The sequence below is a fragment of the Macaca nemestrina genome, chromosome 5, assembly GCF_043159975.1.
Source record: "Macaca nemestrina isolate mMacNem1 chromosome 5, mMacNem.hap1, whole genome shotgun sequence".
NCBI lineage: Eukaryota > Metazoa > Chordata > Mammalia > Primates > Cercopithecidae > Macaca > Macaca nemestrina.
Window position 1 is genome coordinate 32,394,837 of NC_092129.1, and position 22,045 is coordinate 32,416,881.

The following is a 22,045-nucleotide window of genomic DNA, read 5'->3' on the forward strand; positions in this document are numbered from 1 at the left end:
CCAAAGACAAGAACCACATGATTATCTCAATAGATGCAGAAAAGGCTTTTGACAAAATTCAACAGCCCTTCATGCTAAAAACGCTCAATAAATTCGGTATTGATGGAACGTACCTCAAAATAATAAGAGCTATTTATGACAAACCCATAGCCAATATCATACTGAATGGGCAAAAACTGGAAAAATTAACTTTGAAAACTGGCACAAGACAGGGATGCCCTCTCTCACCACTCCTATTCAACATAGTGTTGGAAGTTCTGGCTAGGGCAATTAGGCAAGAGAAAGAAATCAAGGGTATTCAGTTAGGAAAAGAAGAAGTCCAATTGTCCCTGTTTGCAGATGACATGCTTGTATATTTAGAAAACCCCATTGTCTCAGCCCAAAATCTCCTTCAGCTGATAAGCAACTTCAGCAAAGTCTCAGGATACAAAATTAATGTGCAAAAATCACAAGCATTCTTATACACCAGTAACAGACAAACAGAGAGCCAAATCAGGAATGAACTTCCATTCACAATTGCTTCAAAGAGAATCAAATACCTAGGAATCCAACTTACAAGGGATGTAAAGGACCTCTTCAAGGAGAACTACAAATCACTGCTCAGTGAAATCAAAGAGGACACAAACAAATGGAAGAACATACCATGCTCATGGATAGGAAGAATCAATATCGTGAAAATGGCCATACTGCCCAAGGTAATTTATAGATTCAATGCCATCCCCATCAAGCTACCAATGAGTTTCTTCACAGAATTGGAAAAAACTGCTTTAAAGTTCATATGGAACCAAAAAAGAGCCCGCATCTCCAAGACAATCCTAAGTCAAAAGAACAAAGCTGGAGGCATCACGCTACCTGACTTCAAACTATACTACAAGGCTACAGTAACCAAAACAGCATGGTACTGGTACCAAAACAGAGATATAGACCAATGGAACAGAACAGAGTCCTCAGAAATAATACCACACATCTACAGCCATCTGATCTTTGACAAACCTGAGAGAAACAAGAAATGGGGAAAGGATTCCCTATTTAATAAATGGTGCTGGGAAAATTGGCTAGCCATAAGTAGAAAGCTGAAACTGGATCCTTTCCTTACTCTTTATACGAAAATTAATTCAAGATGGATTAGAGACTTAAATGTTAGACCTAATACCATAAAAATCCTAGAGGAAAACCTTGGTAGTACCATTCAGGACATAGGCATGGGCAAAGACTTCATGTCTAAAACACCAAAAGCAACGGCAGCAAAAGCCAAAATTGACAAATGGGATCTCATTAAACTAAAGAGCTTCTGCACAGCAAAAGAAACTACCATCAGAGTGAACAGGCAACCTACAGAATGGGAGAAAATTTTTGCAATCTACTCATCTGACAAAGGGCTAATATCCAGAACCTACAAAGAACTCAAACAAATTTACAAGAAAAAAACAAACAACCCCATCAAAAAGTGGGCAAAGGATATGAACAGACATTTCTCAAAAGAAGACATTCATACAGCCAACAGACACATGAGAAAATGCTCATCATCACTGGCCATCAGAGAAATGCAAATCAAAACCACAATGAGATACCATCTCACACCAGTTAGAATGGCGATCATTAAAAAGTCAGGAAACAACAGATGCTGGAGAGGATGTGGAGAAATAGGAACACTTTTACACTGTTGGTGGGATTGTAATCTAGTTCAACCATTATGGAAAACAGTATGGCGATTCCTCAAGGATCTAGAACTAGATGTACCATATGACCCAGCCATCCCATTACTGGGTATATACCCAAAGGATTATAAATTATGCTGCTATAAAGACACATGCACACGTATGTTTATTGCAGCACTATTCACAATAGCAAAGACTTGGAATCAACCCAAATGTCCATCAGTGACAGACTGGATTAAGAAAATGTGGCACATATACACCATGGAATACTATGCAGCCATCAAAAAGGATGAGTTTGTGTCCTTTGTAGGGACATGGATGCAGCTGGAAACCATCATTCTTAGCAAACTATCACAGGAACAGAGGACCAAACACCGCATGTTCTCACTCATAGGTGGGAACTGAACAATGAGATCACTTGGACTCAGGAAGGGGAACATCACACACCGGGGCCTATCATGGGGAGGGGGGAGGGGGGAGGGGGGAGGGATTGCATTGGGAGTTATACCTGATGTAAATGACGAGTTGATGGGTGCAGCACACCAACATGGCACAAGTATGCATATGTAACAAACCTGCACGTTATGCACATGTACCCTACAACTTAAAGTATAATAATAATAAATAAATTTAAAAAAAAATAAAGAAAAAAATAAAAATAAAAATAAAAATCCAAAGCATGTTCAATTCTAAAAAGAATTGTAGGTGACCTATAAATGAATACATTATTATACTTGTTTTTCAAGAGATAATTACATTGGTGTATTCAGTACTCTAATATAGCTAATAAAGTTATCATTTTGCAATCATGAAAAAAAAAGGTATTGTTTCTTAAATAATCTCTCCCTTCTAAAGTCAAAATTGAAGATCATTACTAGATTAGGATGGTATTGTTAGATCTATAGTCTCAGCAGATGAGAATTTTAGAGACTTGATTCTGTACTACTCCAGAAGCTAAAACAGAAGCTATAGTTCAGACATTATTGCAAGGAATAGACAAGGACTAAGGTCCCAATCTAACAACAAAACTGAGCCAATGAATGTGGGGCCTTTAACCTTTGTAACTTGCTCTCAGAAACATCTTGATAATTAAACACTAAATCTGTTACAAATAAGGGTGTGTGTGTGTGTGTGTGTGTGTGTGTGTGTGTTGAGAAAAAAGAAAGCATTAGTCTGTATCCTTTGTAGCAACTTCAGCTTTCCTGAACTTCATACTATATCTGAAGGGAGCAATGACTTTCAGTGAAAGGATAATCCATAGTTAGCAAATGATTTGGATACACATGATTTTTATTTAAAAGTGATTGCATATTGGGGTTATATGTTTGGGATTTGTAGCCTTTAATTAGAGAATACATGGTGTTTTCAAAGTCAACATTGTGGATCATGAGAGGAACCTGGAAGAACAACTTCTGAATCAGCTGACACTGCCATCTAGAAGCCCGGGTACAATAGACCAGGAACAATCTGCCATGTATGTTTACAACTTCAGAAAGCCCTGGAATGACAGTTGCCAGGGTAGTTCGTCTGAATTTGCGGGTCAGCATTAGGGGGTGATGCATTTGTTTCACACATGGTCAACTCTGTGCCACTTGCTACAAGATATTGGAACAGGTATATTTATTTATTTAATGATGATCAATGATTCTGCCAAGGAACATCAGGGAAATCAGCTAGTATATGCTCTTCTTGAGAATTTTCAGCTCCAAATCCTAAAAGCATTCATGAAACTACATAAATTATTTTTGTTAAGCAAATCATCATAAGTAAATCCAGTCATATGAACCTGGAAGGATTTGCCGACGGGCACTAACACTGACCATGTGTTTCAGCGTGGCCACATTTACCATCCATCATGGATTTTGTGCTTGGTGAATTATAGGGAGTGACAGAGAGAAGGATGTTTGGCCCAGTTGTCTTTTTTACCTATATCTGAAATTCTCACTTAGTCAAGAACAAAACATTTAGACATTTCATTTCTCTTTTGGGGTTTTAGTGATACATGTTTAGAATTGCATATTGAGAGAAAATTCTTTTTATTATATATAATTTATAAATTCAGTAGAGAGACAAATTTATACTGAGAAAATATTTTATATGAAGTATAGTTGTCTCTCTCTCACACAGACAAACACAAACACATATATAGCATCTGAAACTCTGCAGAAAATGTTTCAACCCACTCCCACATTCACTTTGAAGGGAGTGAAATTTAGTAAAATAGGGAATAAAATTGATAATAGGGGATATTTAAGAGATGAGAATTTATTGATATGGTTTTCTAACACCCAGATCTAGCCCCCAGATCACATAAGCACTTTAAGTACGTTAAAATCGCTATGCAAGTATGTGATCTAGCATTATCATTTGCCAAGGTGATACCCAGCTCACAGAGGAACTATAAATCTATCAAGTACAAGAGGATTAAACAATATCCTCAAATGCAAATCAAATTAGAGTCTAGGCTAAAGACTCATCATTTTCAGACCTATGTTTGGATTACTTTCGTTATTTGCCATTTAATTAATTTCTCCATATTCTTCTATCCCCTAATGTAGTCTGAGTTGTGTATCATATTGCCCTTTTCATAACAAGAGGGATTAACCCAGTTTTTGAAAACTATGATATAAGTAAAGAAAAACCAAATGATCCAAAAAAAAGAACGAAAAATATTTGTCAGCCTCTCCTTGACATGGCATAGAAAAGATAAAATAACAACAAATAGATAAAACTTCTAAAACAATAATAACTATTATTTATGAGTTAAAATGTTGTTCATTTGATGCCTGTAGTGTTTGGTTTAAATTTTCATTTCACTCTTGCCTTTAAAGTTAGGCTGTAAACAAATACCTTAACAAAGCAACCAGGAGGTTGTGACTTGTGTTTTGGTAGTAATTTTAAATTCCCACCAGATGGCAGTCTTCCCTGGCTCTTGGCAACTACCTTTCAGAGTGTAGCTATTCCTCGCTGAGGAAGCAGTGTCATATCTGTGCAGTGAGTTTGAATATGGGAAATCTGCCAGGAATCCATGGCCCTAGGATTAAATGTCTCTCATTTGAAAAGAGACTTCCATGGGCAGAGGTTTTTATTTTTTCAAGTCATACATATACCTTCAGGACAAAGGCTATTTACATAAACTCCAGGCTTAAGTTGAGCCTCTCAAGATCACAGTTGGCATCTTTTCTTGATGTTCAGGACTCCAAGAGACTGGTAAATGCACTAGTGAATGTTTCAGAGTATTGTGTTTCTTAAAGCAGAGCCAAGTAAGTATTCAAATGCCACCCATATCTCAAGTATTCTCATCTAATCTTAGCTCCTGGAATATTTACTTAAAACATTTTCATTTTCTTGGCAAAGAGCTATGTAAATACATTTAATTTTACCTTTCTTAATACATATTTCCCTGAGATCTTGCCTAATGTGTTATATTCGAGGATTTTACTCACTAACTACATGGGCACAAATATATCATAAACCAATTCAAGAATAAATGTCTTATCACAATGATCATTGACATTTGGATTCAGAAGTCATAAGCAACTGAGAATTAATCAACTCTCTTTACTGTTAGAGAGAACCTTAATGTGTTTTTTGAGTTACTTATTTGTAATATGTACCTCTAACAAATTCATACCCCTGACATGGATTAGTACTAGTGGATGGCATTTTCAAGACAGGAATTCACACAATCTTAAATACTGTTTATACTTTATACAAGGTGCTTGTGCAGGGAAAAGGGTGGGGCTTTAGGGAAAGAGACTTCAAGGAAGGGCATGATGGTGACTCTGGGAGATACATCTGAGGTGAGCCTCTATCCTTCTTACCTTGGTTTTGCTATACTTACAACTAATAGAAACATAAGCTATTGAACAAAGCTACGGGTAAATCCTACTCTGGTCTAAGGTCTCACTCCCTTCACTCCCACTCAATAATGTAGTATACTGTAATTCTAGAGGATATAAGCCATTTTAATATGCATAATATAAAGCAAGAATTCAGTATAAATTTAGGTAAAAAATGCTCATTACCTAGAACTAAATTCACTGTGATCCACAGAGAATCAGATTGTAATCCAATTGCCAAATAATGTAGCATACATGGACACAATCATGCATAGAAAATTTTCTATGGCTGGAGATTTTGAGGCCAAATTATTTAGGTAAACAAAGCAACATGGAAAGGCCTTAGTATGGTTTAGGGCAGTTGAAACTGAGAAAGTTCTATCTTATTTCAATAGCAAAGAGTTATAGGGTTTTTCATATACAATTAGAGTTGTCAATTTAACTTCTCTAACTCTTCTGTAACTCCAATTCTATTTCCCACACTGTAAATTCCAGACTACTACCTATGACCTTGACAATTATTGTGCAACCACATTTCACACCTCCCCTTCTACGCTTTGCTTTGTAATTCCCTGAGTAAGCCCTGACATTGCTTATTTTCAAGTCTGTCCTGCTAGATCCTGTGCTCTTGGAAGTCTTTCTACTTGTTCACCTTGGAAATTTCCATTGAGCCCTTGATACATATGTGGTGAATTAATTAGTTAAGTAACTCATTAAAGGTTTTCTAAGAAATTTCTGTAGAATTTCAAAATACCTGGAAAAAAATACATACACACATATATATATGTGTGTGTATATATACATATATTCATATTGATATGAACTGCTATGTTCATAGCTGATAATTCCAAGCTAATTTCTTGGTAAGTCCTGTGTATCATATTAATTTCCCAGGGCTGTTATAGCCAATTACTACAAATAGGGTGGCCTAATTAAAAATATATATATTCTCTAACAGTTCTGGAGGTCGGAAGTTTGGTATTCCTTTGCTAATGGCTGTACCATTGCAACCCCTGTCTTCATCTTCACATTGGCTTTTCTGTGCTTGTGTGTGTCTAACCTCCCTCATCCTCTCTCATAAGAACACTGTGATGGCATTTTACAGTCCACCCACCACTCCATGACAAACACCCCTTCTCAAGATCCTTAATCACATGTTTTACCATATAAGAGAATAATGAAGAAGAGTTAAAAGAGAAGCGTTTGGGAACTAGGTCAGAAGGTGAATAAGAAGTCCAAGATAAAAAATGAATTTCAATTCCAAGGAACAAAAGAGTTAAGAGAGAAACAGAGAGCAAGAGTGAACAAATTATGGGGGAAAAAATAAGAAATTATTTCCAGGCTGGGCGCGGTGGCTCACGCCTGTAATCCCAGCACTTTGGGAGGCCAAGGCAGGTGGATCACGAGATCAGGAGATTGAGACCATCCTGGCTAAAGTAGATCATCTCTACTAAAAATACAAAAAAAATTAGCTGGGCGCCGTGGCGGGCACCTGTAGTCCCAGCTACTCGGGAGGCTGAGGCAGGAGAATGGCGTGAACCCGGGAGGTGGAGCTTGTAGTGAGCCGAGATTGTGCCACCGAACCCCAGCCTGGGCGACAGAGCAAGACTCCGTCTCAAAAAAAAAAAAAAAAAAAAAAAAAAAAAAGAAAAGAAAAGAAAAAAATAAAGAAAAAAGAAAAAAATAAATTATTTCCAGCTGCCTTTGAGGGCTCAGAATAAATGAAGGACCAACCACTTGGGAGGAGGAGGTGATCATGTGAAACACAGGTGGCCTAGGTCGCCTATTTAATGCTGTTACCCTAACAAATCGTGGCAAGCATGTCACTTAGATGAGATTTGGTATGAATCAGCAATTTGCTACTTTTCTGATATTCCAGGACTCTAAGGTTCCATTACATGAATAGTCAAAACACAGAGTGGTTCTTAATATCATAAACTGCAGGGCTGACATTCGCTGGTGTGCACTGTTGCACAGCAGACATGCATCCATTCTCAATAACACGGGCTCTGATTGGCCAGTGCCCATGTCAATTTTCTCCAGAATCAGCTCCGGCTGTACCCATGGGCATGTAAGGACAGGGTTGGAAAAGAGCCATTGGAGAAGAGAGACCTGGACCTTGAGGTGGAAATAATTCTCCCCTGATTCCTCCAGGGAAATAAGTAGGAAATTAATTAGAGCAGTGGCAACAGGAACCTAATTGATTTTTTTTTTTTTTTTCCTGCTTTGTAGGTCTTTTCTGGGCAGATGGGAACAAAGGACATTTAAAATCATTTAAAATCCATGTGAAATTAAGTGCTGGAAACTCAAACACCTTCAGAACCCATGAGGCAGGACTCATGATAGAGAATGGAGAAAGAGTAAGGATCATATATATTTGTGACTGATTCTACAGCTGCAGTTACCAGTTTGTGACCCCTGGTAGATAGCCTCTAGTGGATTTGAATGTTGCTAAAAAAAAAAAAAATTTTATTGGATGTAAAATTCAAACTGTTCATAGTCATATCCCAGTGATTATTTTAAAAATGCAACAAATGTGATTTAATCAAACTCAACTGCAGAGTCAGTCCAACTGGTTCTCCCGAAAGTGGTTCTTAACTGGCCTGAAACTTCCCAATGTCATAAAAAGGGTGACCATATATAAGTCCAGGCTTGTTTTGCTGACCTGCTTTGGATGGCATGAGAACATAAATAATGGCCATTTTTTTCTTTAGCTATCTGAAAATAAAGCTAGTATGTGCCTACAAATGGCTGTGGAGAAGAAAAGAATTTATATATTGAAGCAATCTGTGATGAACATAGCATTATATCTCCAGAGAGCATTTATGAGTTACTAGAACTCCACTATTTAAACTATAAACCACTTACTACTATCTTTTCTTTTCTTAAGTAAAAATAAATAAAAATTTAGGGGACACTTTGTGACATATATTTTTTATATTACTAGCAAGTGCTCAAAAATTCAAAAAGCTTTTTAAAAATTTTGTTTTTCTAACAATGTTTGAAAATATTTCCACTTCTTTCTTACCCTCCATCGTATGCAGAGAAATGTTTGCACATTTGCTTCCCCACACCTGAAAAGTACTTAAATTTTATAGATAACATCTATTAGAACCCAGTAAAACCCTACAAATACTGTAGCTCTGTGGGAAATTCTGTTTTAAATCTGCAAACATAGTATCCAACTTTACTATTTCTCAGCAAACATGTGGTTTATAGGCACAGAAGCAGCAAAAGCTAGCAGTTCACAACCCATAAGTTATAAACCTATGAGTAAGCTTACCATTTCCTTTAAACTTGCTGTTAAGTTTTCTGGTGCATTTTCAATACCTTTTAAGGGTCAAATAATGGTGTGTACATCATTTAAAATTAAATAATTATTTTTATTTTTCTTGATATCTTTTCTGATCTTGAAAATAGCTGATAGAACAGCATTGTTTGATGTTGCTTATCAAATTTTATTTGCAATATTATAGACTTAGAATCATAGAAGGAGGAAAAATTCTCTAGATATATTATGTCACAAACTCCATAACAAAATAAAGATGCAAAAATAAACTGAAGAAGGAGAATAAACCAACTAAGGTATATGACAACTTCAGAATGAATTATTAAGGTTTGAAGCACACAAAATCCAGACAAACAGCAGAAAGTGTTCAACTAGGTATTTAGAAACTTTGATTTCTTCAGTTCTCTAAGTAATCTGTGGAAGTCATTTATGGTTACACTGCCTTTCAGTTAATCCTTTGCTGCACCAGCTCATTCTCTTAATGAGGATCGAATTAATTTCTTAATCTGCAATATAAGAGTAACAGCTACTGGCTGGCCAAAATAATGGGTCAAGGTTACATGAGGCTGCTCAGGCTAGATATAAAAGAAGGAACCATTAAAATCCATTAGGGGACAGTTGGTCCCAAGCAACTGGCAGTAGCCAAAATGATAAAAGATGTTGCTGCAGAACAAGTGAAGACAATTTAAACATGTTCTAGGTGGGACAGTCAAGAGGATCACATGAAATACAGGGAGAGTGGGCAAGGAGGATATGAGCCATTGTGGAAAACAGTATTAAGGTCTGTCAAGAAATTTAACACAGAATCACCAGGCTGAGCATGGTGGCTCACACCGGTAATCCGAGCAATTTGAGAGGTTGAGGTAGGCGGATCACCTGATGTCAGTCTGGCCAACATGGTGAAACCCTGTCTCTATCAAAAAATGCAAAAACATTAGCCGGGCATGGTGGTGTGTGCCTGTAGTCCCAGCTACTTGGGAGGCTGAGGCAAGAGAATCACTTGAACCCGGGAGGCAGAGGTTGCAGTGAGCCAAGATCATGCCACTGTACTCCAGCCTGAGTGACAGAGCGAGACTCTATTTCAAAACAAACAAACAAACAAAGATAGAATCACCAAATGATGCAGTAACTCTGCTTCTGCTTATGTATTAAAAAAAAAAAAAACCTGAAAGCAGAGACTCTAACAGATATTTGTAACTAATGTTCACAGTAGTAGTATTCACAACAGCTAAAATGGAGAAGCAACCCAAATGACCATCCATGGATGAATGGATAAACAAAATATTTTACATAGATACAATGGAATATTATTCAGACTTAAAAAGGAAGGTAATTCTAGCACATGCTGCAACATGAATGAACCCTAAAGACATTAGAGTAAGTGAAATACACCAGACACAAAAGGTCAAAGATTGTTATGATGTCCCTTACATGAGATAGTAGAGTAGTCAAATTCATAGAGATGGAAGTAGAATGGTGGTTGTCAGGGGCTGCGGGTGGAGGAGAAATAAAAAGTTATTATTTAAGGGGTACAGATTTTAGTTTGGGAAGATAAAAATGTTCTGGAGATGGAGATGGTGGTGATGGTTCCATAACAATGTGGATGTCCTTAATACACTGAAACTACACATTTAAACATTGTTAAAATGGTAAATATTTGTGTTATGTATATTTTACCATGAATAAAAAAGAATATGAAGAATATTTCTTCTTGGATTTTGAAAAAAATAATTTATTAAAAGACCGACATATAGAAGAAGAAATTATTTTAGAAATAGTATATAGCACGTAAAAGGTGATTCATTAAAGGAAAATGAGAGAGAAAATGGGTTATTCTCCTGAGGAGGGCAAGCAAGCTAATAAGTAGTGGGTCCAAAGAACACTAAAAGGCAAAAACATCACTAGGTGACTGCCTTCTTCTGGTTAAAATAATGATATCTCAGATCCAGTGATGGTTTTGCATTAGAGTCCCTTATTTTATCACTTGACTGCTACTCTTCTGGGCATAAATCATGCCGGATATGAAGCCTAAGCCTAGGAAAATGCCATCACCCTCAATTTGTCTCCCACCCAAAGCCAAGTTAAATGAAAATGTTGACTTGACATTTAGAAATGTATAGATGTGAATGAAATAAATGAAGGGAAAAAGTTCATTTAGAAATATGACTGGTGTTTAAGGGGAGTAAGAGAATGAGGTCTCTAGAAAAAGAGTAAGACAGAATGGTGATGTTCAGAGAATACACCATTCAGTCCTTAAATGTAATGGGAGTATAAAAGGTTCCTTAGGATAGAGTCTCTTAAGGAAAATGTACCAGTGTTTTTTTAGTTGCTATGGTATTAGCTTTGCAGGCAGATGCTGAATTCAGACAAAATTGTAGACATCTTATTGTGCCCCAGGCTGCTTCTCTTATGTGTGATGATGAAAAGGATGACGATTAAAACAAATCATTTTACAAATCTTATCCCAAGTTCCTCAGGTATACAATGCATCATAAATGCAAATCCTTTATTTAAAATTATTTCTGTTGAATACAATACATAAATAGTAAAAAGCAAGCCTGCTTTTCTACATTTTTCTAGTCATTTCTATATTATCACTACAGGTATTTCCTTAGGTTAAAGAGCAACTCACTAGATTTACTTTGAACAATAAAATATATTATCTTTTAAAATGTTTTTGGTCCAGAAAAAGTAGATAGTAAAGACAAAAACTGAAATCTGGAAATGACTTTTATTAAATATTAAAATTGACCAACTTTTCAACATCTCATATCAGGTACAAGGATCAGTGTTGACCCTAGGACAGACTGTTTATTGAGTGCACCAGGAAATTATTCTCCAACGAGTTGCAGCAACTTCTAGTGTCTTTATTGGGTTTAGCAGAATCTGGTCATTTTGTCCAGGATGTTAAAGAGGGGTTTACTTTTTGGAAATTTTTGGTGGAAACAACATGTGTCTTTTATAGTCTCTTCTTGATCATTTTGTCTTTGTCAATTCCTCAGTCTCTCTTAATATTCTTATGTTACCCCCAGGCTCTTCATGATGCATCACCTTCAAGAAATGTACAATTGAAAAGAATGACAGTGAAGACTAACAGTGGACATCTGCACTTCCATGTTCATTGCAGCATTATTCACAATAGTCACATTGGGGGACAATCCATATATCCATCGACAGATGAATTAAGAAAGAAAATGTGATATATTCGTACAGTGAAATATTATTCAGCCTTTAAAAAGAAGCAAGTCGTATCATTTGTGACAACATGGATGGACCTGGAAGGGCATCATGCTTAATGAAATAAGTCAGTCACAGAAGGACAAATACTGCATGATTCCACTTACATGAGGTATCTAAAATGGTCAAACTTGTGAAAACAGGAAAAAGAATACTGATTGCAAGGGGATAAGAGGAGACATAAGGTGTTCTTGTTCAATTGATATAAAGTTACAGTCATAGTAGATGGGTAAGTTCTAGACATATGCTGTACAACATAGTGCCTATGGTTAACAATACAATGCTGTGCATTTACAGATTTAAAAGGGTAGATCTCATGTCAAGTGCTTTTAACCCACATGCACACACATGCACACACATGCACACATGCACATAATCAAAAAGATGCATGGAGACTTTTGGAGGTGAATAATATATTTCTCACCTTGATTGAGGTATAATTACAATATCATGGGTGTTTATTTATCTAACCAGGCTCGTCAAATTATATATATTAAATATATACAGTTTGATTGTATATCAATTATGCCTCAAAAAAGCTGCCAAAAGAAAAAAGAAATGAAACAATGGAACTTATGTCAACATGGCTCCTGAGCTTAGAAATATTTAAATAATACTCTCTTTAATGCCACAAAACAATCAGCCATGCTGATACAAATCTAACTTTGAGGAGCTTAAATTATTTTCCAACACTCATGGAAAGCATTTTGAAAATGTGCCTCAAAGACTTTAATAGGACTGAACCCTTGACCAATAATTCTACTTGTGGAAAATATGCCTAAGTAACTAATCTTAAATTTAAAATGCCTTATAGAGAAAAATTAGGAACAATCATTCAATTGACAACCAAAATACCCAAATAATGCAGAATAACTAGGGAAATTGTGGTGAATTCATAAGGTAGATATTTAAAGTCATCAAAAAAGATGACATATGATGTTTATAAATATCTTTATGCTATGATTTTACATGTAAATATCTTTATGCTAAAATTTTACATATAAAAAGCAAATAACAGTATGGGTATGGCTGTACAATGTACCTGTACTACTATATCAAACTACAAGTACTGGTCTGTTGCTATCAACATAATATATTAGTATGATGCCCTGTGGGTGAATTTGGGGTCCAGTTCTATTTCAACATATTCAACTATGTTCTCTTTAGGGCAATGGAAAAAAATTAGTGAGACTACAGGTTGTTTCCTGACAGAAACATGAGTGAAATAACATCCACACCAGTTCAATCTTCTGTTGTTAGTCTTTATTTTTGTTTTTGTTTTAGTTCTATAGTTGTGGAACATAGATAATTAGCTAACTGCTATAGATGTGCAAAAATTTGGTTACTCCACAGAATATGTACACTCAAAAAAGACCTGCTTGGTTTCTATTAAGGTGAGAATCTTACCTGTGAATTCTCTTGCATTGAAGAATTTAACACATTATGTTTAAAGGGAAAAGTTTTTAACTTATTGTTTAAACCTATTCTCCTTGGTTTATAAATATGAGTACAATTCTCAAAGATTTTCATACTATTAGAATAAGCTTTAGAGGCATAAAATATTTGATATTAATATGCATGTTTAGAACATTGAAACTATTTGTTTCCAACTCAGTTTATACCCAGCTATTTCTCCATTTCTTCCCAAGTATTTCTTTGACTTGTTCTACTTTCAAGAAATAATTATGTATTAAATATCACTAAGTTTGAAAGAAAACCCAAAATATTAATGGCTTAATGAAGATATTCTATTTCTGTTTCAGAGAAAAATACAATAGAGGTAGGTTGTCCAGGGTAGGCTACAAGGGATGCTGTGAAAGACAGTATTTACGCTAGAAGCCATATCCTAAAAATCAGGTATTCTATACTACTAAGGAGGAAGCAAAGAACAATTAGGAAACTATTAGCAATCTGCCACACAGACACTGCTTTTCACTATATTCCTATAGTATCTAGCACAGTGCTTTGCACTAAATAAGTGCACAAGAAATATTTAATTAATATTACCTTTAAAATTTAATTCAACTGAGTTAAGATTATTCAATCACAAATTTGGTAATATGATCTAGTTATTTATATTAACTAACAAATCAAAGATGTGCTAAAAGATTTAACAAGGGTACACTGTACATTGTTATTGTTTTTTAATACTAAAAAATTAAATTAGAAACAATAAAAGACCGAGACTGATTATATATATTAAATATAGATATATTATAGATTTACTATACATATATTTTATTATATATTGTAGAAATCTATAATTATATTATATCTAATTATATATAGCTATTTATAATTAGATATCTATTATATCTGCATATTATATGCATACTATAGCTATCTATATGTTAGTGGTATATAATTATAAATATCTATATATCTATATATAATATATAGATACAATTATAGATACATAATATATATTATAGATGTAGATATAAATTATAGGTATATTTACAGCATATCTAGGCAAATATATTATGCCTAGACAATGTTAAATTTATATTAAAATAATTGAAAAGAGTGAATTACAAATCAGATTGAGCAGAGGGAAAGAAACTGAAAGAAGATTCATCAAAATTACTAAGGTAATTAACCATCTGTTGAATTACAGGGAAGTTTATGTTCATGTTTGTTTATCTCTTTTAAAAAAATCTTTTCCCATGATAATCATTTTTGCACAAAAGACTACTCATATGATAAAGTTATTTTTAAAAATATATTGGGATAATATGTAATGTTAGCATCAAAAGAAGACAGCGTTCATAATTCACGCTAAATATTATTCACAGGCCAGCCGAAGGATACTTCACTGACATAATAAATCTGTATCTTACTTTCATTTATTATGTGTGTTTCCCTGATTTTCTCCCATTCTCTTTTAGACATTTCTTTTTTTCTGAACATCCTTACAACACACACATACACTTTTACACAAAAAGCAAGTTAACTGTAAATGAAGAAAGGAATAAAAAGAATAAACTTCCAAGGAAATCATAACAACTGTTGAAAATGAAAATGGTCTCAAAAAATGTTACATGTTATGAAGATAGCACATACAAGATGACACTCAATTTTTCCACTTTATTTTTTGCAATTAGTAATGATGCTGAAGTGGAGCTAATGGCTGGCAGATCTGCTGCTGTTAGGACAATAGCTTGCCTCTGTTAGGTGGGTTACATCCATTGGGGTTTATTCACTTGAGGAATGCCATTTTCTGTTGCTATAACAGTACCTGAGACTGAATAATTTAGAAAGGAGAGAGTTTTATTCTGGCTTATGGTTCAGGAGTCTGGGAAGTCTAAAAATGAGGGGCTGCATCTGGTCAGCTTCTGGTGATGGTTTCATGCTGTGGCAAAACATGGAGAAGAAGTGAAAAGGGGAAGTGGGCACGTGTAAAAAGGGGCAAAATACCAGGGGTAGTCTCACTTTCTAACAACCCACTCTCACAGTAACTAATCCAGTCCCATGACAGCAAGAACTCACTCACTCTTAAGAAAACTAACCCAGTCCTGCAAGAGCAGTGTTAATTCCTCTTAATGACCTAATCACCTCTTAAAGTCTCCACCTCCTAATATCATCACACCAGAGATGAAATTTCCAACACATGAATATTGTAGGAGACAGTCAAACCATAACAAAGGCTCTGCTTTACCAACACACATACTCAAGATCTGATAGCCAAACTGAGGTGTCATGGATACTGCAGCAAAATGGGAATAAAAAACCAAGACTTTAAAGGTTTTAATCTCAGTTCTGTTACCACTACTACAAAACCTTGAGAAAGTTACAATCTCTCAGAAACTCAATTTCCAGATTAACCTATAATAATATAATTATATACTATTTAGATGCTTTATTGAGTTAAAATCTGATATCCACACTTCAAATTATTTAATAGTGAAAGCAGCCCTGGATGTAAGCACCCATCTCAGTTCCACTCTGAACTTTTATTGATATTAGATTAGACAGTGTGTCAGGAATTCACAGTATATCTATAAATGAGGGAGTGAGATAAGACAAACTTAAGTAGGATAAGGTTCCATTCAGTTTAACTTTCCACAATTCTTCATGTATGGCCTCTATAACAATTTTGTATGCCAGAACATTGCCTTTGGCAAAAATCTCATAGTAAAACTTGACCCAGCCATGAGGATATTATGCCTTTTGGATCTAGAGCTCTTTGTATGGTGAAAGCTATTTTTCTTTTATTTGAAAAAGCCTCTTATTGTTATGGCTGTGGCCTTCAGAGTATAACTTTCTTTGTATACATTTTTCAAAGCTGACAAGAGCATAAAGATATGTGGTGATTAACTGAATGTAAGCAAAGCAACTGAGCTCAATGTTTATTAAAACTCCAGGATTGATGTTTTCTATGTCGAGTTAGTGGGGAAGGAAAGTCTTCATGAAACCAGATATGCAGTGTTGCACATCAGCAGCTTATTTTGAAAGAACATTTGGAGCAGAAAGGAATGGTCATATCTATTTTTTAAAATGTTCTCACATTTTCATTTCTCCCTTACCATTTTTGCTGTGTGTGCTATATGCCTTCATAGGATGTGGCATCCCTAATGTAACAGTAAACTTACAGGTAAGTCAGAAATAGATGCTATGACAGGGCCAGTGACTTTTTAGAGAATTTGTGAAAGGTGGTGAAGACCCCAATTAAATAATCTTATTCTACAAGACCCTGACAAAGCATTACTGGATCATAGGGTTAAGTGTTTCTGGACCCTACTAGATTGAAGATGAAGTTTAAGCCATAAAACAGGCCTTATACTCTGGACATATAGCTGAACTGAAAGTTTATTAGAGCAAAATACATCATACAGAATTACTGCTAGCTCCATTGACCACAAAAACACCACGTCATGAGTTTTATAGAATATAGGAGTAGATTTGGAGTTTTGAGTAGAACAAGGTATTAATAGGCAGGCACTTTGTTTAATCTTTTCTCAGGCATTAATGAAAAGTCATTCCTAACCACTGCTCATTTCTGTATAGAATGGGGATACTGCATCCTAGATCAATTAGAAAGGCTTATCAGACATGCTTTAACAGTTAATGTTAATGGATTCATTACAATCATTGTTATTATGGAGGTATTATCACACCTCTGTCCAGATCTCAATCAACTAAGTTTATTGGACCAAGGTTGTAATGAGAAGGCTATCCTTACAGAAGTGAGAAAAATTACTGATATTTCTACTCTAATTAATAACATATTCTGGTCATCTGTGGCTGAGAAAAGATATTTTCCCTTGAGTGCAAAAAAAAAAAAAAAAAAAAAAAACAAGAAAATGATATGGCTTGTATTTCATTTTATTGAGTCAGGCATGTTTTCTTTTTTTTTTTTTTTTTTTATAGTCTTGGCCTATAAGTAAAGTGTCCCCTCATATAGACATTACAAGCACTGATTTTATTTATTTTTATACATACCTCATATAATATTTTATATGATCAATTTGAAAAAGAAAAAAGAAAACACAAACCAACTTACTAATTATAGGCACAGTTTAATTCATGCCTGATCATAAATTTGAAGCCAGGAAGTCAATGCATTATCAATACAAGAGCTATTATTTTAGTAAAGCTATGTATTTGGATTTCCATAACAATGGCACAAAACATAGTCAAACTAGATCTTTTTATCTGATTTAAGACAGGAAAAATCTGCTTATTCTAACATTGACTACATAGTTGCTGATGCAATTTTAAGTTAATAAAATGTATGAGAACATTAAACTAGAATAAAGAAGCTGCTTAAACAAGAGAAAATTCCTTGTGACATATAAAAGAACATTCATAAGACCATCAGTGGATTTCTTAGCAGAAACCCTACAGGCCAGGAGAATAAGATTACATATTCAAAGTGCTAAAAAAATTGTTAGCCAAGAATACTTCACCAGGCAAAGCTGCCCTTCAGGAAAAAAGGAAATACTTTCCCAGGCAAACAAAGTTGAAAGATCTTATTATCTCTCGAGCTTACAAGACGTACTGGAGGCAAGTATTCGAGGTGAAATGAAAGAATGCTAATTAGCAACATGAAAAGATGACAGTATGAAACTCACTGGTAAAGGTAAGGGTATAGTCAAGTCTAAAATACTTATGTTACAGTGGAGGTACATAAATAACTTTTAACTCTTGTATAAAAGTTAAAAAACAAAAGGATTGAAAGTAACTATAGCTATAATAAATTGTTAATAGAAACACAGGATGAAAGTCATAAACAGTGATACCAATAACAAAATGTGTGTCAGGGCAAGAAGTAAAATTGTAGAGGTTTTCTTTGTGATCATAGTTCATTGTTATCAGCTTAAAATAGACTGTTATAACTACAAGATCTTTTATGTAAATCTCACAGTAATAACAAAGAAAAACCTTTAGCAGATGCAAAAAAAATAAAGAGAAAGGAAGGAAAGCATCTCACTATAAAAATAATCACAAAGAAAGACAGATGAAAGGAACAGAAGAACTCGCTTCAGCTTTAAGGACAAAGCGAAGTAATCAAAGAAAGATATTCCCTGCAAACAGTAACCAAAAGAATGTAGAAGTGGTGGCAATACTTTATATGAGACAAATTAGACTTCAGGTCAAAAATTATCACAGGAGACAAAGAAGACCATCAATAAAAATAAAAGTGTAAATTTATTGAGAGATTATAACAATTGTAAATATATATGCACCCAACATCTGAGCACCTAACTATATAAAACAAATACTAACAGAACTGAAGGGCTAAATAGACAGCAATACACTAATGGTAGGGAACTCCAATACTACACCTTCAACAATGAATTTATTATCCAGCCAGAAAATCAATAAGAGAATAGTGAACTGAAACAACTATAGACCAAAAGGATCTAACAGCAATATTCAGAACCTTCCATCCAACAGCAGTAGAATGTGTATTTTTCACAATCATACATGTATCATTCTCCAAAACAGGTCACATCCTAGACCACAAAACAAGTCATAATAAATTTAAGAAGACTGACATCATATCAGGTATCTTTTTTAATCACAATGGTATGAAATTAGAAACAAGAAGAAAATTAAATGCACCACTATTGAATCGCCAATAGGTAAGAAAAGAAATTAAAAGGGATATCAAAATGTGTCTTGGGACAAACAAAAATGAAAACATAACATATCCAAACTTATAGGATGCAGCAAAAGTCATTCTAAAAGGAAAAGTTACCAAGTAAATACCTATATTAAAAAAAGAGAGAAAGATTTGAGTATACAACCTAAATTTATACCTTGAGGAACCAGAAAAGAAGAATAAGATAAGCCCAAAATTAACAGAGGGGAGGAAATGAATTAGAACAGAAATAAATAAAATAGAGACTAAAAAAGTAGGAAAGAGTAATGAAGCTAAGAGGTGTTTTTTTGTTTTTGTTTTAGAAAAATAGTCAAAATTAGCAAACCTTTAGCTAGAGTAACTAAGAAAAAAGAAGACTCAAATAAAAATAAATATAAATTAAAGAGAGAGCATTACAAGTGATACCACAGAAATACAAAAGATCACAATGGACTATGATGAACAAATATACACCAACATATTGGTAAACCAAGAAGAAAGATTTATTCCTAGAAACAGCAAATGTATGGTTGCCCTCCTAGAAACATACAAACTACCAAGACCCAATCATGAAGAAAATAGAAAACTTGAGCCAACCAATTATGAGTAAGAACATTGAATTAGTAATCAAAACTTCTCAACAAAGAAAAGTCTAGAACCTGATGGCTTCACTGGTGAATTCTACCAAACATTTAAAGAAAAATTAACACCAATTTTTCCCAAACTCTTCTAAAAAATTACAGAGGAATAAATATTTTCAAACTTATTTTACAAGACCAGTATTACTCTGTTACCAAAGTCAGACAAGGACCCCAAAAATAGAAAAGCACAGGCCAATATACTTGATAAATGCAAAATTCTCAACAAAATATTAGCAAATTGAATTCAATAACATTTTTAAAATCCTTCACTATGAGCAAGATTTTCCCCTGGAATGCAAGGATGGTTCAATATATGCAAATCAATAAATATGATACACCACATTAATGGAATGATGATTAAAAATCACATAATCATCTCCATAGATTCAGAAAAGCATTTGCCAAAATCTAACTTCCCATCATGATTAAAAAAAAAAAATACTAATTTGTTAGGTGTAAAAGCAACATACCTAAATATAATACAGATCACCTATGACAAGCCCACAGCCAACATCTGAGATACTCAAGGGTAAAAAGCTGAAAGCTTTTCTTCTAAGATCAAGAGCAGGGACTGTAACGACTCCAGTAAAACATTGTTAGAAATAGTAAAAAAGTTCAGTAAATATGTGGATACAAAATCAACATACGAAAATCAGTCTCATTTCTATACACTAGCAATGAGCTTTCTGAAATAGAAATTAATAAAACGATTCCTCTTACAATAGCATCAAAAATAATAAAAATACTTAAGAATAAAATTAACCAAGTATGTGAAAGAGCTGTACACTAAAATCTATAAAGCATTATTGAAATAAATTGATGAAGGCAAAAATAAATTAAAAGATGTCTACATTCATGTATTAGAAGAAATAGAAGAAAGTTGTCACAGAAATAGAAAAAAAAGCAATCCTAAAATTTATATGGAAGCACAAATGACCCTGAATAGCTAAATCAATCTTGAAAAAGAAAAACAAAGCTGTTAACAAAACATCTTAACATACATGTTTTGGAATATAATAGAATATAGACTATAATAGAATGTTGATTGCCAGGAGCTGATGGGAGGGTGAAGTGGGGAGGCAATGGTCAAAGGGTACAAAGGTTCATTTTGCAAGTTATGTTCTGAAGGTCTACTGTACAGCATAGTGCCTATAGCTAACAACACTGTATTCTTATACTTAACAATTTCTAAAAGGATAGATCTTATAATAATAATAACAACAATAAATGATGATGATGATGATGATGATGATAATAATAATAAAGAGGCCAGAAGGAACTTTGGGAAGTGACAATTATATATCTATGGCCTTAATGGTGGTGATGGTTTTATGGTTTTATACTTATCCTCAACTCATTGAGTTGTATACATTGAATATGTGCAGATTTTTACATGTCAATCATACCTCGATAAATTGTTATCTCAAAAAAGTTGCTTAATATTTATCTCACATGTTTTAAGTGCTTTACAAAACATATGGTATACAAGTAGTCACAACTTACAAAAGGGTTGCATTTCTACATTTGGATAAAGGGCTTTTGGAGAATTTTTCTACAAAGCATTCTCAACCCAGCCTCTTCCACAACAGTTGCTTTAATGTAACTGAGTTTTAATACAAATATTATTTTCAAACGAACTCATATTTAGTACATAATTCTCATGGTAAAATTGTGAAATGTGTATACAGTTGAAACTCAGGCTGCTGTGGCCCAATGCTGCTGTGATGGACCCAGATTCTTACTCTCTCACCACTCTGCCATTCTTGGCATGCCAGTTTTGTCCATTGGTCAATTCCTCTCATCGTCACAAAACTGCTACCAGAAACAACTGAGCAAAATGCTTCTTTGTTCATATACACTGGAACACAGGGAAACTCCCTCTCGATGAAATAATACAATTTTCTCCATTCGGTCTCACAGGGCAAACTTGGATCATGTGCTCATCTTCAAACTAATAATAGTTGTTCGGGAATTGCCTTAAATTAATGAGAAAATAACCCTAAGAGTCATGATAGAGGTATAAAAAAGAGGAGTTTATATAAGGAAAAAGAGGGACAGCAAATGTATTCTGGGTACCAGACTACAAAGAGATTTGGGGACAGCAATGGAGACAATAAAAACAGATGAGCAAAGGGTGAATGGTAGCAATGGTTCAAATTAGTTAACTGTCTATAAATTATCTGTTGATCATTTAATGGATATTCATAATATTCACACAGAATATGTATGGAAGGTGAAATTTCTAGAAATTATTGCAACTTATTGGAGAACCTTCCCAAGAAATCAGGCAA

The 22,045-nt window shown here is 34.4% G+C and overlaps 1 protein-coding gene across 10 annotated transcripts in view; it reads right to left on the reverse strand.

Annotated features, from left to right (window-relative positions):
- Nucleotides 1-22,045, reverse strand: part of LOC105465581 (thymocyte selection associated) — a 235,823-nt gene that overhangs the window by 36,879 nt on the left and 176,899 nt on the right. Inside the window, exon 6 of one of the 10 annotated variants that reach the window (XM_011714062.3) lies at nucleotides 1,912-11,840. The exons of the other annotated variants lie outside the window; for them this stretch is intronic. Coding sequence (XP_011712364.1) covers nucleotides 11,766-11,840 — 75 coding nt within the window. The 3' untranslated portion in view covers nucleotides 1,912-11,765. Of the gene's footprint in view, nucleotides 1-1,911; nucleotides 11,841-22,045 lie in introns of those variants that run through there. 10 annotated transcript variants of the gene reach the window in all.